This window comes from Salvia splendens, chromosome 11 (genome assembly GCF_004379255.2).
Source record: "Salvia splendens isolate huo1 chromosome 11, SspV2, whole genome shotgun sequence".
Taxonomy (NCBI): domain Eukaryota; kingdom Viridiplantae; phylum Streptophyta; class Magnoliopsida; order Lamiales; family Lamiaceae; genus Salvia; species Salvia splendens.
In genome coordinates, this window is record NC_056042.1 from 27,866,624 (window position 1) to 27,883,959 (window position 17,336).

General features: G+C 38.6%; 3 protein-coding genes across 4 annotated transcripts; 1 reads left to right on the top strand and 2 right to left on the bottom strand.

Moving 5' to 3' along the window:
- Positions 1 to 734: 734 nt before the first annotated feature.
- Positions 735 to 1,146, bottom strand: LOC121755445. The gene has a single exon (XM_042150738.1). It carries the CDS (start codon positions 1,144 to 1,146, stop codon positions 904 to 906), a length of 243 nt encoding a protein of 80 aa, XP_042006672.1. The 3' UTR covers positions 735 to 903.
- A 10,212-nt stretch (positions 1,147 to 11,358) lies between these two features.
- On the top strand, positions 11,359 to 13,840 carry LOC121755828 (pyrrolidone-carboxylate peptidase-like). 2 transcript variants are annotated; one of them, XM_042151234.1, is made up of 5 exons: positions 11,359 to 11,533; positions 12,160 to 12,489; positions 12,895 to 12,999; positions 13,126 to 13,173; positions 13,429 to 13,840. In XM_042151234.1, the coding sequence occupies exons 2-5, from the start codon at positions 12,223 to 12,225 to the stop codon at positions 13,666 to 13,668; spliced, it is 660 nt and encodes a 219-aa protein (XP_042007168.1). In that variant the 5' UTR covers positions 11,359 to 11,533; positions 12,160 to 12,222; the 3' UTR covers positions 13,669 to 13,840. The 2 variants fall into 2 exon arrangements, with proteins under 2 accessions (XP_042007168.1, XP_042007167.1); XM_042151233.1 differs by having other exon boundaries at positions 11,361 to 11,622.
- Positions 13,841 to 15,025: 1,185 nt separating this feature from the next.
- Positions 15,026 to 17,218, bottom strand: LOC121753650 (zinc finger CCCH domain-containing protein 3-like). Its single transcript, XM_042148882.1, has 5 exons — positions 16,856 to 17,218; positions 16,691 to 16,758; positions 15,601 to 15,682; positions 15,454 to 15,528; positions 15,026 to 15,347 (listed from the first exon to the last, which is right to left on the bottom strand). Exons 1-5 carry the CDS (start codon positions 16,995 to 16,997, stop codon positions 15,238 to 15,240), a joined length of 477 nt encoding a protein of 158 aa, XP_042004816.1. The 5' UTR covers positions 16,998 to 17,218; the 3' UTR covers positions 15,026 to 15,237.
- Between the last annotated feature and the right edge of the window lie 118 nt (positions 17,219 to 17,336).

Here is a 17,336-nt window from a genome sequence, read left to right on the forward strand (position 1 = left end):
TTACTTTATTCTCTTTTCATCTCTCTACCTTTTTCATTTTTCACTTTATTCTCCATTTACTTTAACTCACCAAACACAATTTTTTTAATCTTCGTGCTGAAAAGAAACGCCTCCATTACTATGGAACAGAGGGAGTACTAGTTATTAGTATAATAATAAAAATAATACAATAATGAATATAATTACAACTATGATTATAATTGCAATATGAGTCATAATTTGTTTAATATGAAAAATAAATTAATTATTAACTTATAACATCCTAATAATAATATTAATAATAATTAATAATAATAGTATAGAATAATAAAAATTATACTCTATTAAATAATGAGGATTTAGTTTGTTTTTGGTTGAATTAAAATATTTATTTTGATTTAAAGAAAATTAGATTTATGTATAAAACAGTAAAAAGAAGAAGAGGAGAAAGTGAGAGGAGATATTCAATTGTTTTATGCTCCCTCCGTTTACCAATACAAGGGGAGTTATGAGAAATGTAGTAGAAAAATGGTTGAAAATGTTAATCGATGATGAGTCCTACATTTATATATATGTAACTAATTATATATGAGATTTAATATATTTTGTGATATATAATTAATTGTCTATATCTTATACTACTATATTTAAAATATTTTTTATATTATAAATATTTAATTTTATATATTTGTATTACAGTTTGACTAGTTCAATAATAGCAACGAACCAGTAACTTTATCGGCTTGCTCATTCTAACTCGCTTTTAAAACATTTTACCAATTCAATAATGAGTGGAGAAAGATAGATCTCATTGAGATCATGGACAAGTAAACTAAAATGGAAAGAAATGTAGATATGATTAATAAGCACTCCCTACAAAGAGAGATTGAGGTCCAACTCCAATCCTTTTTTCTCATCGCTCTCTCATTTCTCTCCCTCCTTAGAAGTGCCTTCCTTCTCCACCACCGGCGCCGGCGCCTCCACGAAATCTTCAAGCACGAATGTCGGATTCCACGGCGTCGATTGAGGTTTATCTGCGGTGGTAGCTCTTTCTTTCTTCTCCGACGTACCGGCCAGCTGCTCCCGCACTTCTCGGGTGCTTTTAACCAATGCGAAGAACTTCTCCATCTTCGCTTCTTCCTCTTCATGAACAGTACTTTCCTCCATTTTTCTTTTCTTCTTTTCACCGTCATGATTGAAATAGAGAGAGAAAAGAGAGAGGGGTTAGAGCATCCGCAACGCATCTCGCGGGCGTCTCGGTCTCGTCTAGGAGAGACGAGACGGCCGCGAGACAGCGTTGCAGCCCTCCGTCCCGGTCCCGTCTAGCCGAGCGTCTCGTCCCGGAGGGACGGCTCGCGCGCCAGCGCCACGTGGCGCGCGCTGGCGCTAGGAGTGACGCCCACTCGCCGGCCCGCAAGTGGGCGTCGTCACGCTGACGCAATAAATTATTTTTTAAAAAATTCGATTTTAATAAAAAAAAATTATAACGGTAATGTTACTGTTTTTTACCGTTCAACGGTATTTTTTTTATTTTTTATTTTTATTTATTTTTTTTTTCTTTTTTTTACTCTATAAATACTCCTCTTTCATCCTCATTATACACACAAACACACGTCTATTCTTTTCAAATCATCTCTCTTTCCTCTCCAATTTTCATCTCACCTCTCCAATTTTCATCTAAAAAATGTCCGGCGACGGAAACGAGGGCGGCTCCGGCGGATATGACTTGAACACGTTCGGCGAATGGGGGCATGTACAATGTCTTGGGTGCTGCCGGTTTCGGTTCGTCGACGCCGCTGGCGTACCAACCACCCTATTTTGATGCGGATGCATACTCTCATCCCTCCGCCCTGAGGTATGGGCAATCGCATGGATTATCCCAAATTAGGGAGGATTCTCCGGATGAACCCAATTCAGAAGGAAGACACAGCGGTGGAAGCTCCAGGGGTCGCGCATTCGACGCCGTGGAGGAAGAGGAGGAGGAGGCGGCCGAGGTGGAAGAGGATATAGGTCGTCATCCATACAGCCGGGCGGACACGATGACTCTATTCAACGCTTGGGTCAGCGTCTCGTACCCATCGTCGGGAATCAACAAACCCGCAAGTGTTTTTGAGAAAATGTCACCGCCGCCTACAACGAGAACAAGCCGGCTCGGTCCCGCCGCCGCACCCTGAAGATGCTCCGCAGTCATTTTGACCGCGTCGACAGAGATGTCAAAAAGTTTTGCAGCATCTACAAGAATGAAGCATCCCAATACCAAAGCAGAGCCAGTGGAGCCGACATTATGAGAGCGGCTTTGCGAGTCTTCTTTGACGACAACGACAAAGAATTCAAACATGTCGATGTTGGGAGGCCGTCAAAGACGTTGAAAGGTGGGACGACAGTGTCCAGTCCAGCCAGGGCTCGAGCTCGAAGCGCACGAAACACACGGCGGGTGGCCAATACTTGTCTAGTGAGGGCGGGTCAGGCAGCGCCTCACAAGAGGTTGAGGGCACGACCACCGATGCAGGGGGCTCCTCCCGTGGGCGCCGTAGGCCGCAACTGACCAAGGCGGCGAATGCGGCTAGAGGGAGGAGGGGCCGAGGCGAAACAAGTCAGGCGGGCTCGGGCTCGAACACCCTATTGTCCATGTACTTGACCGCCACGATGGCGGACACTTCCCGCATGATGCCTCCACAATATCAAGCCCATCTTGCCGGAATTGAGTATATGGCAAGACAAATTGGTATTCCGCCTCCAGGTAGCTTGAGTGCACCGCCACCGCCTTCGGGGCATGATTCGTCGGCGGAGTAGTTTTTTAATTTCTATACAATTGTATTTTAAATTATGTAATTTTTATTTTTTTTAGGATTTTAAATATATGTTTTTTTATTTATTTGAATTTTAAGTTGTATTTTTGTTTTATTTAATGAAGCGTGTTTTTTATTAATTGAATTTGTTAGAAAAAAATTAAAAAATGAAATTGAATGAATAGTTAAAGGATGAGATGGTTAAGAGACGGTTAAGAGATGGAGGGTTGCATGTTCTGTCTCTTAGTTAAGAGGTGGGATGAAAAAGTACAGTGGGGCTCATGAATAGTGAAGAGATGAGACGGTTAAGAGACGGATAAGAGACAGCGTTGCGGATGGCCTTAGGTTTGGTTAGGGCTGAAATTAGTTGCTTAAATTAGAAACTTCAATAGATTGGAAAGTTTATTCCTTAAAGAGTGGGTGTAGTCTCCATATCCATTGGATTTGGATACTGCCATTTTATACCTCGTCATCGTCTATTGTTGGACCAACCTCCTTTCTATCTTCAAAATTAACAAAATTTAAAAATATATTCATTTTTATGAAAAATACAAAAAGAAAAGACAATTAATTATGGATATAGAAAGAATACATTTTATTCACCAAGATTTTCTGACGTAATAAAGTTTTATGAAAATTAGAGCATCCACAACCGTGCTCTTGCCAGCGACACGGTTGTGGGCCCGGGCGGTACTATTCATGCCTGCTCTCTGGCAAGAGCACAACACCCACAATTGTGCTCTTCCGCAAGGACGAGCACAATTAATTTAAAATTCAATTAAACAATAACATTTCCAAAATATTAAAATTCATTTAAAAACCACAATAAATATTACAAATGACAAATAAAATTAAACATTACATAATTAAAATCCTAAAAATGAAAAATTACATAATTAAAATCCTAAAAATTAAAAATTACATAATTAAAATCCTAAAAATTAAAAAAACCACTACTCGTTGCCGAATTTCACCCACATGTGGTTGATTAGGTCTTCTTGTAGTTGATTGTGGATTCGAGTATCGCGCATTGTGTGTCTTGTCTCGATCCTCTGGCCAACCGTCGTATGCTCGCCTCGGCGTGGGGGAGACCTCGCTGTTGAGCTTTCGGCTTCGTCCTCGTCGTAGAAGCTAGCCGCCCTCGGCCCTTCGTCGGCTATAATCATGTTGTGTAATATAATACACGTGAACATGATGTCGGCGATATTATTCACGTACCACAGCCGAGCCGGGGCCTTCACAATGTTGAATCGAGCTTGAAGGACCCCGAAGGCTCTTTCGACGTCCTTCCGCGCTGACTCTTGACGCTGCGCAAAAAGAACCCGTCTCGGGTCGTGCGGGTTGTGGAGCGTCTTCACGAACGTCGACCACCTTGGGTAGATACCATCGGCGAGATAGTAACCCATGCGGTATGTATTTCCGTTGATGGTGAAGTCGATCGCCGGTGCTACACCATTTATCACATCATTGAAGAGTGGTGAAGAATAGAGCACGTTCAAGTCGTTGTTGGATCCGGCAACGCCGAAATATGCATGCCAAATCCATAGGCGATAGTCGGCAACCGCCTCAAGGATAAGTGTTGGGCCGCCGCCTTTGTGACCGCTTAAGTGTTGCCCTCTCCAAGCAGTCGGGCAATTCTTCCACCTCCAATGCATGCAGTCAATGCTGCCAAGCATTCCGGGAAAGCCATGGACTGATTCGTGAAGACGAAGCAACCGTTGGCAATCATCGGTGGTGGGTGCCCGAAGGAATTCATCCCCAAAAGCAGAACGAACGCCCTCGCAAAAATTCTTTAAACAAAGGATTCCAGTGGACTCGCCGATATGCAAATACTCGTCGAAGATGTCGGCTGTTTGCCCAGTAGCGAGTTGTCGGATGGCACACGTACACTTCTGCAACGCCGTGATACTTTGCCGGCCGGCTGCATCTACACCTGTTTGAAAGTATTCAACACGTACGGACAATGTGTTGACAATTCGCATGAACAAGCGCTTTGACATGCGAAAACGGCGCCTGAAGTAATCTGCCGAAAATCGCGGATGGTCGGCAAAGTAGTCGGCAACGAGCCTTTCGTGGGCTCCCTCCCGGTCACGATGGATGTAGCGGCGATTTGATCTAGTGCGTTGAGGAGGATGAGCGGGGGTATTCGCCGCGACATATGCTTCGTAAGCGGCACGATGTTGTTCGTAGTATTCTTGTTCTTCGCGCTCCGCTTCCGCCATGAGATGAGTGAAATCCATTTGATGTTTTGAGTGAAGGTTGAATGTGTTGATAGTTTGTATAAGAATTATGAATGAGAGATGAATTGATGTGATAAATGAGTGATGAATGTGTGTATTTATAGATGATTTTGGGAAAAAAAATCAAAAAAAATCAAAAAAATTCAGAAAAAACGGGAAAAAAACGGCCATATTTTTGGGATTTGGAAAATATTTTTTTTTATTTTTTAGCATTATTTATAATTAAATACCGATTTAAAAAAAAGTTTGAATGCAACGGCTACGCCGTTGCCCAATCCCGTGCCGCCACGTGTGCGTCCGCTGGCACGGACGTGCTCGATACATCGAGCAGCGCCGTGCCGGCGGCGCGAGCGCAGCGGCGGCGACCCTTCTCCTTGCCGCTGGCACGGACGGCGGTGGCGACGACCGCCACCGCTGCGGATGCTCTTAGTTTGAAGTACGGAGAAGAACATTTTTTTGGTAAATACTATAGTACAAATGCACAATGTACCCTAAATATCTGGGATGATATATAGCATAACCTGCTTATTAATTTATTATTAATTTGTTGTTGATGAGTTAGCCTCACCGTTCTCCTTCTCCACATAAAAAACAGAAAATGAATAAATAAAAGCAAATTTATAAATTAAGGAGACTAACTTTTTTATGTAGTATTAATTGAGACGTCTACTCGCCTTGTTAATTTTATTTTGTAACACCTAACGCAGATTATGAGTTCCAATAAAATAACTTCATAATCATATGTATAATTTCATGGAGTATTAGTATAATTAAATATATAACTAAATAAATAATTGATTTTGTTAGGGAAGGAATCTGATTACGTCAGCGGTGAGGAAAGGCTGCAACGCAATTGATAGAGATATGATGACTTAATGATATGCAGCCATAAGTAGATGGTCAATGTTTCTCTCCTAAGAGCATCTGTAACGCAAGGGGCCGGGCCGCATCTCGCGAGTCCCGGCCCGTCCCGAGCGTTGCACGTAGGAGAGTCACGACCCAGGCCCGTCCCGGGGCCGCGTTCCCGGCCTGTCGCGCGTCCCGCGTCCCGGCCTGGGACGGCGTTGCACGGTGACGGGCCGCAACTGTAGAGTCCCGGCCCAGCGTTACACGCTCCTCGGGCCGGGCCGCAACCAATTTTTTTTTTTTTAAATTCGAAAATTTTTTCTATAAATACTACTCCATTTTCATACACATTCAACTTCATATTCAACTTCAAATCTCTTCCTAGAATTCGAAAAAATGCCTCCACGTCAAAGAATATTCGAAGATCAAATGTCCCGGTCGTTAGCAGAGGCGCTACCGGCAATCCAAGAAGAAATCAACAACGAAGTTGAGCGCGGTGGGCTATCGTGAAGGGAGCGGCCCGTGGTTGGCAGCGGTCAAACATCGCCGACACAATGTATGCATGTATCATAATGCATAACATGATCGTTGAGGACGAGCAAGATAACGTCACTTTGTGTAGCGACGATCCGCTCGAATTGACGTTATGTTTTTATGTATTTTATTTTCAGTTTTAAAATTTCTATGTTGTAATTTTGCAGTATTCGATGAAATTAAATTTTCCGTGTTATAAATTTCCAGCATTTTTTATTTTACGAGTTAAATAGGTTGGAGTTGTGAATAGTGTCATTTATTAGTTGCGGCCCGGGCCGCAACCTGCAGGGTTACAGCAGTTGGGGCCTGGGCCGCAACTGTAGAGGAATGATGACGTGGAGGGAACTTGAGGCCGGAAATGGGGACGGGGTTAATGATACCCTAAATGGACAATCAAATTATCTGGTCTGCTACATGGACTAAGACCCAAAAACTGAAGGACAGATATATACCTAATTTGTTTTTATAAATAATTATATTTCTAATTGTGAATAATATTTCAAAATATTATTCATTTATCATTTTTAAATGGTTTATATTCCTTTCATGTTTAAAAGTGTTATACTCTCTCCATCCGAGATGTCCATATTCTTAAATGACACGAAATTTTAGGAAGAGTTATTAGGTGAAGTAAGTAAATACGTAAAAATTTAGTTAAAATATTTTAATGAGGAGAGAACAGAGATGAATTTATTTTTAAATATAGAAAATGAATAGCTTGAGTTAGACAAACTAAAAAGGAAATATGGATTTCTTAAGTGGGATGAAGGTAGTAAATTATAAAAGTGTTTATAATACTCCATTCGCCCTTAAAAATAGATCATATTTGTTATTTTGTGTTGTCACTTAAAAATAGACCAATTTTATTTAACTCCACTAACAAAATTTCAATCACTTTTTTTATATATCTCTTACTTTACCAATTGTGCGTTAAAATTCATGTCGTTTCAAATATTATCTAATTTTTAGAGACGGGGAGAATATTGTTTATGAATAAATCCTACTCGTAGTTTCACAGATTCACAGTAGATGATGAAGATTACATGTAGTACAAGAAATCAAGAATGCATGACTTTGTTTAGATCATCCACAATTAATATTCGTGGACAGCTCAAAAATTATCGACCATATGTAGATTCTTTATGATGCTATTCATCCATAAATATCAAATGATACGATTTCCTATTTTACTATTAAAACTTACTAAAAATAATATTAGTCGTATTCCTCTATTCTGAATTTTTAAAAAAATATTAGTCTTATTCTAAATACTAGTGTTGTTAAATGGGCTGAGTCAGGCTAGTTGACCGAGCCCCGCCTTGGGCCAGATAGTTTACACCCTAGCCCTCCACTGAAGCAGTCTGGGTTTGGCTGGGTTTATTTCTATAAATTTGAATCTAGCTCGGTCCAATCTAGGCCCCACTTAGTAATTGGACTGAGTTGTATAGGTTTACTATATATTTAAACTCAGCTCGATCCAATCTAGGCCCATTTAGTAAGTGCACTGAATTGAATCCAACTCAGTCCAATCTAAACCCACTTTTCAAGCTGATCAGGACTCGAGAAAATCTACTTCTGGATATGTGTTCACCTTAGGAGATGGAGCCGTAATTTGAAAGAGTGTGAAGCAGAAATGCATCGCGGACTCTACCATGGAAGCCGACTATGTGGCCGCTTCGGAGGCTGCAAAAGAGGTTGTATGGTTCAAGAACTTCCTTATGGACTTAGGTGTGGTTACGAATCGGCCCAAGAGCATCATAATTTATTTTGACAATTCTGGTGCTGTGGCAAACTCGAAAGAACCACAGGCTCACAAAGCGAGCAAACACATAGAGAGGAAGTATCATATCATTAGAGATATAGTGCAGAGAGGAGACATACAAGTGGTCAAGATTGCGTCAGAGAACAACCTGGCAGATCCCTTTACAAAGGCATTGGCGGTTAAACTGTTCGAGCGCCATGTTGAAGGGATGGGAGTTCGACTCGTTCAAGACCTCAACTCGCTTTCAGTATAAGTGGGAGAATTAGACGTAGTGCACATTTATTTTGTATACTCGAAAGCTGTTTTGAGTATAAGTGGGAGATTGTTAGAGTTTGTATACTAGAAATCACCTTTCGAGTGATTGAATACTGTAAAAGCTCTTATTTTATTTTCCAAGGAATAAAACAAATTATTTTTGTCTTAATGTTGTTATGTTTTACATTTAATGGATGTTTATTGCATGTTTTACGTTTAAGAAATAAAATCTAAGTCTTTGTTTTAGTAGACCGGTTGTGGGCGTCGTCCACTTTAAGGTAACACGTTGAACAAAGAAAAATAAGAATTTCACAACCTAGATAGGCTAGACTACCTATCGTGAAAGGTTGCAATGTCAGTCTGCATATTTCTAAGTCTTACTGAAATAAGATGGCGTTGGTGTGGTATAGCACTGAATTGGATCTAACAGCAAGACGAGTCTTTATGCTATCTACTGAAAGACGAGGTCTTGATAATTAATTTCTTAATCAATGTACGTTAGCATTGGTATTGATTATGCACTACTTTGACTTACCAAATGGTGCTGGTTTTTTCACAACCCAAGAATCCTGATATATTGGGTAGTGGTGATTAATATCTAGCGGCGCCAGGATTGCTATTATATTGAATCGTGCGCGAGGTGAGTCTCGTGTGATAAACGTCCACAAGAGGAGCTCGAAACAATGTTTTATTTTTCGGAACCTAGCTAGTTGGAGTTTGATTACTATATGAATAATAAATAAGCGTTTATTGCTAAGTCCACTCTTGGAGTTAATAATATGTTAATTAATTAAGTCCATAGCATACATTAATTAATTAATGGACGTTTCTATCTTAAGCACGGGAAATGAACGACAAACAAATGGAAACCCGGAATACTTGTAATTTCGGATTTGGATGGGCAGTGTAATACTCCCTCCGTCCCGCACTACTCGCACTTATTTCCTTTTTGGGCGTCCCAAGTTACTTGCACTCTTTCCATTTCTAGTAAAAAATTTCACCTACAACCGTCATTTTTGACTTTCCTATACACTCATTCTTTAATCTCCGAGCCGAAAAGGAAATGAGCGAGTAGCTCGGGACGGAGGGAGTATTACTTCTGTAGTGGCTGCTCGTAATATTCCAATATATGCTTATATTAAATTGTGGGTTCAATTTAATTAGTAAGAAGCTAATTGGGCGAGGCCATATCCAAATTCTTCCATAGATCCCTGACTGGACCCAATATGTGACTTAATATAAATAGGAGAATAAAGGAGATAGAAAATACACATTATTTCCATCACAATTTTCGTCCCCCTCTCTGTCTTGAAGAGGGACGATTTTCAGCTCCCTCCGTGAGCAGTTTCCGTCTTCTTTATTTGAGTTCTAGTATTCTGGTAAGATCAGCCCACACTTATATCAGTTTATAGTCCGGGAACCAGTCAGAATATCCGTGGTTTAGTACTCAAGATCTTCACGTGGAGAAGGCGCTAGCTATCTTCGATTCTTTGGAGAATCAACGAGGTAAATTGGCTAACTCTACAGTAAGCATGTTTTAGGTGTTAAATGCTCTAAAGCATGTTTGAATTCTAGTTATGAGCATGATACATATGAGAATTACGTGAATAGATTTTGTCTAAATAATCTACTAAATATATCAGAATTATTATGTGATCCATTCCATGCACGCTTCCGCTGCCAACCCCTACACTTTCTAATTTTGGAATATCTTTTCTCTCCAATGAGGTGGGACTCATTCTCCACTAATAATACTTTATTTACTTTTTCTCTCTAACTCTCTCTTACTTACCAATTTTACATTAAAACTCGTGCCGATCACAAAGTGCATATTCTTTGGGGGCGGAGGGAGTATATGATTCGTAGTTGTGTGCCTTATTTAGACTTTGGTTGGGCTGGTCTTGAGTCTGAGCTGTGCTCGAGCCTGAGTTGACTGGTTCTGGGTTGATATTCTTATAAGCATAACTTTGCCTGGATTAGAAAAACATCCTTCAACGATATGTTGGGCTTGAGCCGGTCCATAACGGGCATGGTCGGCCCAGCCAGTTAACAACTATAATATTAATATTTGATACTACTACTCATTATTGTAAATAAAATTTTATCATTATTAATGTCAATGAATGACCCACGCATCATTAATCATCGCGCTTAGAAACTCTTTTATTATATCAACTATCACTCTTTAATTCCGGGCTAACTAAATTTGATACTGCGAGTCTTTAAACCAAATTGAAGTATACACACCACGAATAAATTGGGACAACACTTAATTATAGCGATTATGATCAAGCCTCCAATTTTACAACTCAAAGATTGAGCTTGCACGAACTCAATGATACTACATATGAACATCTCTGCATTGCATATATGATAAAGTATGTTGGTATTACGGATAACATTTATCTTGGTTACAAAGTACTATTAGATGTCCTCTTATACAAAATAAAAATTCTTCGACCACATCAAAGCCCAACATTTGATTTGTGGAATATAGCTGGCACGACAATCATTTGTTTGATATAAAAAAATTTGATAAATCGATGAATTTGATGATCATCCTAATTTGCAACATCTTAAAATATTAGCCGCCACGTGGCCAAAGCTTAGTGGTAGTGTATTTACACAATTTACATAAAATCCATGTCTTCGTATTACAAAATCGATACTTTGACATAATAAGTTGAATAACACTCAACAATTTAACCTCTAATCCAAAAGTGGAGAAAACAGCAAAATAGCAGCTGGGTCAAATCACCACCCTAATAATAGTTTCAAGGGGCAATGATTATACACACAATATAATAACATAGAGATAATTATGAATTGATACCAATATTTTGTTTTCTTAATAAAACGGGGCCCAGTCCAGCCGACCACCCCCACCCACCTTCTTTACCCTTTTGTCTAAGCTCCCAAAAATTCATGCTGATTGAGAAGAGAGAAGGGAGAGAGTGACAACAATAACATCACCGGAAAAGTCGAATCTTTTCATTCATTTAATTAAATGAAGTGCAATTAGTTACACAAAATCCCCCAAAAAATAAAAAATAAATAAAAAATAAAGATGTACAGATAAGACTAGTGGTTGAGGCCCGATGTCATCCCTTCTTTATTTCATAAATCAGGTTAGCCCAGAGGAAAAAAACTCAATCTTTACCCAAAGTTTGTTCCTTTCTTGAATTCTACGTGTGCCCTTTTCCCGATCCCTCTGTCGGTATTGTTTTTTTTCCTTGATCATCTGTATTGGAATTTCCAAGAGGGTTTTAGTTTTAGTACTGATCCTATTGTGTGTTTTGCGATTTCTTGTTTTTGTGGAGTCAACTTTTAATCACAGAGGTTTAGGAATTCAGATTAATCAGGCATGGGTTTTGATCAATTGTGATCGTCAACTGTAAAAGTTCTTATTTCCTTTTTCAGCCACAAATTTAGTGTTAGATTCTTTCATGTACATGTAATATTGTTGGTTTTGAATTCTCCATAGGATATAAGATTTTGAGTGGAGTAATTTTTAGGCTGAAGAAAATTCTTGAATTGCTTTACTTGTACTTTCTTCTCTTGTGTCTTTGAATATATTTGCGAGTTTTACTTGATTGTTTTTGTAGATGCTTTTTCTTTACATGCATGACCTAAACAATTTACATAAATTTGTATAGCATTAGTTATGATAGTGTTGTGCTGATGCATGGGGCTTTTTTTACCATCTCCTTTTGCTGGCTTGAGATTTTACTCATGTTTGATCATTGTGTTTCAGGTTTAACCTGAATTCTTTAACATATTTTGCATCATTGAGATTGCGTGTTGATAGATAAGATAGATGGGGTCTGAAGGTCCTGCTCCTGTAGTAGCAGTCCACGTGACCGGATTTAAGAAATTTCATGGGGTTGCAGAAAATCCTACTGAGACAATTGTGAATAATCTGCAATCATACATGAACAAAAGGGGTCTGCCAAAAGGGTTGATCCTTGGCACTTGTACAGTTCTTGAAACTGCAGGACAAGGAGCTATCGTTCCCTTATATCAAACTTTGCAATCTTCTTTGAGTAAGGATGCCAATGTTCCGAATTCCAACAGAGTTATTTGGGTGAGCTGCTTAGGTTACTTTCCTGTATAGTTAACTTGGGAATGTGGCTAATTCAATGAGGAAAATATTCATCAAAATAGAGCCACAAACTTCCTAAATTTGATTATGTCCTTATTTAACGCGTGATAGTCATTTTATCTTGCGAGTATGTGTGTCATTGCATGTTCATCCTTGTCGAAAATTCTTGACTATGTTGGTTTTATTAGTTAATCATTTCAATTATTTAGCACTCAAAAGCAATGGAGTGTATAGTGTCTAGAAAATCACAATGAATATCATGGTTACATATTCTGATTAATTCGATATTGATAGAAGTGCCAAGATATAGATGCATCTGTGAATCTACTTGGATGCTTTCTGTTTTGATGCATGAGATATTTCATAATGTGGAAAGTTAGCTTTCAGGTTCATTTTGGGGTTAATAGTGGAGCAACAAGATTTGCTATAGAGCAACAAGCTGTCAATGAAGCTACATTCCGTTGTGCTGATGAGATGGGATGGAAGCCCCAGGTTGGTTGAGACTGACTTCCAACTTTGTATATTTTGTTTTTATCTTTTTGGAATTCTAATATATAAGTTGGCATCTTTGTTGGAGTTCTAATATTGTAACTTGGCATCTTTGTTGGTTAATTGCAGAGAGTTCCCATTGTTCCAGCAGATGGTGGGATCTCGCGATTTCGTGAGGTATGTGACAATTTTGCTAATGGTTCTTATCGATGTCCAGTTGTGCAACATATGTCTGTGGTGAAAAAAAATCTCTGAAGCTGACTTTTTTATCCGACACAAAAGTCCTAAATCGTTGTTTTGAAAGATAAGTTATTGTCCAGTTTTCTTTTTTAAGTCCATGTTTTGAAAGATTGGCTTACAGCAAGAGAGGGATGTATCATAGAGAAATTAGAATTGCATTGTTGGGTAAATGTTGCGAGTTTCTTGGTGCAGACTTCTCTTCCAGTTAAGGAGTTAACAAAATCATTGGCGAAGATGGGATATGAGGTGACAGCATCAGATGATGCTGGTCGATTTGTTTGCAACTATGTATACTACCACTCGTTGCGGTTTGCAGAGCAAAATGGGATAAAATCAGTGTTTGTCCATGTTCCTCTCTTCTTGACAATAGATGAAGAGACTCAAATGCAGTTTGCTGCTACTCTGTTGGAAATACTTGCCTCCATATATTAGAGCCCTTCAACTCATCATCGTCTTCTTTTAAATCTCTCAATAAGGTTTGGGAGGTTGTTATGACTCACCTTTGGATTTGTGTTGTGTATGCCAAGAAGATGGGACCTATCTATTCACTGCATTGCTTTTATAATTTTATAAATAAATATTTGAGTGAATGTAAATTATCAAATATCGTTCTCACATACTCCACATTAAGTTACTGCAGAGCTTTTACCATGCTTTTTATCAAAGACATCAAATGTACAAGTGGAAGGCAGTCGTGGATTTGATAAATTCACACCACCAAAATTCTTGAGATAAATTCACACCAACAAAACAATCCAGCTCATGGTCAGAGTTGTTAGGAGATTAGGTAAAAATCCGGGACGCAAGGCTAAATTTTGAGTCTATACCCTGTGTTTAGAGAATTGTGAGTGTGTTATTGAAGTGATATGAAGGGAGAAGAACACATATTTAAAATGATCTAATAGTACTAGACAGCATATTTTAGCAGCTTCATGTGGTCCTAAAAGCCATCCAAATCCCAAGCCCATGCAGGGCAGGGCCTTAACCAAAACCACACATGCATATATTATATTATACAGTCGACTCAATCATGATCTAATTCATTTGATGGTACTTTTAAAAAAGCAGTCCATCTTTCTAGTTACCCAACATCATTTTGCTAACGGATGGGGAAAGAAATTTCTGACTTCAACCATACTCTATTGACTGCAAATCATCCAAAACACGTTGTTAAGATCTAACCACATCATCCTCTCGCCATAACTTAGACCAGTACAACTTGACTGCTTAATTTGCAATCCAAAGTGGAGTATATTTTTTTCTGTCTAATAGTTAGTGTGCATTCTCTGTTGTTTGTAAATTTATCAGAAGAAAAAAGAAAAGGGAAAAGAAACTCATCACCGTTTAAATTCGTCTTTTATTTTCCCTCCTTATCAATACAAAAGAATTTCACCCTTTCTTTATTCCTTCTTTTCACTTGAACAATATTTTCCCTCTTTGGAGTGCAAAAGGAGAAACAAGAAATGATGATGAAATTTTTGTTTATGTACAAGGAGTGAAGAGAAAGGAGGCATTTAAATGGTGAGAATTTCATTTTTCCTCCCTTTTCCATGAAAAAATTTACCATCAAAGAGAACACAATGGTTTGTTGGCAAGGCCTTCATTTCATGCATACCAGCCCTTAAGAAGTTACTGAAAAGTTCCCAACTTTCTGAAAAGTGAAAACTTAACAAATTCCAGTGAATATATGAAAGGAAATATTCAACCAATATAATGGTCATTCTCGGAATCTCAAGTTCAAATTTCTTCCAACTTCCAAGCGTAACATGACATTCTAGAACATTGCAGATTAGACAAGGAAATATATACTGGTTCTATAAAGCTGTGTGAATATACATTCAGGACAATGTATCATGAAAAAGGCGTAATAAGGTGAGGATTCATGTATTTAAGGTCACAAGAACTTCTAGGTGTAGTAAATACAAGCTAAAATTTGAAGAATAAGCACTACAAATATTTGAATAATTAACTAGAGCTTGGTATAAATGAAGGGTGGCACACCTATCCCCAATCGACAAAGGGCATAGATGGAAATCCGCCTTCTGGAGGAGGCAACAACGATGGAGGTAGATTTCCAAGCGACATTCCCATTTGATCGCCAAGGAACACAGCTGCAATGAAATGGAAAAGGTTACCACTGAGACATATTAAGAAGTGCCAAAATAACACTAGTAGTTTAATTGCTGAGACATTGTTGAAAGGGGAATGTAAACTTGCCAGGCAGATTGGCTCCTCCAGTCAAATGACTATTGGGAATACCCCCAGACAGGGCATTACTAGCAGCAGTTGTTCCTGGTTATTGGAGAGCAGACAACATGAATATATAAACTACTGATTATAATAGTTAAAGAAAACAACTGATACCTTCCAATCTTTGAGCATTCATATTTGTCAAATTATTCTTGGGGTGATGATACTTGCATGACTCTCTATAATGGCAAGAACGCTTTACTTTAAGAAAAGAAATTAGAGAGCACATTCAAGAAACTAATGACAGCATGCATGATTGAAACTGACACTAAAAAGGCATACCAAATTTTGATACAAACAAACCATTCAAATAAAAAAAAACAATTACTATTATCTTTCAAAAACTCAGGATTGACCAGTGTTCATTGATCATCATATTTATTCAGCAAGGGAAATCATGAATTAAGTTTCTAAATCGATGCATTCGTACACCATCCTGCCAAATTTGTGCAGCCTACTGAAAATGGGATAATCTCGTCATTGTGAAGCCACCGCAGCTAATTGTTAAAAATATATCATCCAGATATAATGTAGTGAAATAAACTACTACTATTAGTTTCAAATGATACTCAAACAGACTTGCTTTTCTAAATGGGATAGTGAGGAGTGTCCACTGCCCTTCATCAATGATTCAATAAACTACCTTTAAATTCAGAAACATAAATACATGTGAAAACTGTGCTAACCTCTCCTAATCTTTGTTCGTGATTATCTAATGGGCAGCGACATGGAAATGTTTGTGAAGAACACATAGCACTAAAAGATTTAAAGTTGCAAGATAGTTGGTTGCCAGACGACAACCTTTCTTCATTTTCCCTCTTTGTTATCTGAAAAATCTTCAACAATCCATAATTTGTTAAAATTAAATGTGGCCATAACTTGTATATGTACGGTCACTTAACCTAATTTGAAACATAATTAAGAGGACCCTCTTAATTCACTAGTGTGGCCTCTTTATCAATAGAACTCTGTAATTTTTTCTCACAAAAATCCGTTATATTAGTTGCGCTGCCAGTGAAGCAAATTATCAAACACCTAACATACATTTCCATAAGCCTTCTACAATAACACATTAAACCGAGGAAGTTCTTAATCTCATAACCATATCTAATCCAACATATTTGTTTAATCAATTTCATCCTGTTAATTAGCACTTTCATCAGTAAACATTTTGAAGCAATCTAGTAAATGTGCGATATTTTACCGTACGGACAAAGCGATGGCAGACGCCTTTGCTGATGGACTGGAAGTCATCAACCTGATCCAGACCAACTAAAAAAACAAAAGAAGAGAAAAAAAGATCAGTTGGTATTTGTGTTTGTTGAATGAAATGTATTGTTGAATTGAGCGAGAAGTGAGAAAGAGAGACATTGTGAGGAGGCGCGAAGGGCATCGTACCAGAGAGCTTTGGCCCTCTGGTGAGCAACGCCTTTGAGGTGGCGCCGCCGTGATGGCGGAGTGTCCTGGAATTGTTTGTCACAATAATCGCAGTAGTATTTCCCCAACGGCATCTTTCCCAGTCTCCGACTACTACATTTGTATCTCTGGACTGGAGTAGTTTTATTAATTTTAGGTAAATAGTCGATTTTGCCCTCGGATCGTTTACTTGAAAATGTTATATAATGATTGTAATTACTAGAATTTGCACTGAAATACACATTTTAGTATTTTACTATATTTTGCATTTGAAACTTAACTTACCAAAATCAACAAAACATAACATCCCAAATGCAAAAGAGAATAGTAAAAGAAACTTTGGCAAGGCTGATTCCTGACACAGTCTGTAATGGAACACCCCAAAAAGAACACAGACTCAATTGTAATCAACTGTAATGGAACTGGGAGAGTAT

Excerpts from the sequence above, each read along its gene's own strand:
- LOC121755445 (XM_042150738.1), bottom strand. The coding sequence starts at position 1,146 with ATGGAGGAAAGTACTGTTCATGAAGAGGAAGAAGCGAAGATGGAGAAG.
- LOC121755828 (XM_042151234.1), top strand. The coding sequence starts at position 12,223 with ATGGGGTCTGAAGGTCCTGCTCCTGTAGTAGCAGTCCACGTGACCGGA. Across the intron at positions 13,000-13,125 it reads AGATGGGATGGAAGCCCCAG|AGAGTTCCCATTGTTCCAGC; the intron begins GTTGGTTGAGAC and ends GGTTAATTGCAG. Across the intron at positions 13,174-13,428 it reads GGATCTCGCGATTTCGTGAG|ACTTCTCTTCCAGTTAAGGA; the intron begins GTATGTGACAAT and ends TTCTTGGTGCAG.
- LOC121753650 (XM_042148882.1), bottom strand. The coding sequence starts at position 16,997 with ATGCCGTTGGGGAAATACTACTGCGATTATTGTGACAAACAATTCCAG. Across the intron at positions 16,759-16,855 it reads CCTTCGCGCCTCCTCACAAT|TTGGTCTGGATCAGGTTGAT; the intron begins GTCTCTCTTTCT and ends TTGTTTTTTTAG. Across the intron at positions 15,348-15,453 it reads TGGAGGAGCCAATCTGCCTG|CTGTGTTCCTTGGCGATCAA; the intron begins GCAAGTTTACAT and ends ATTTCATTGCAG.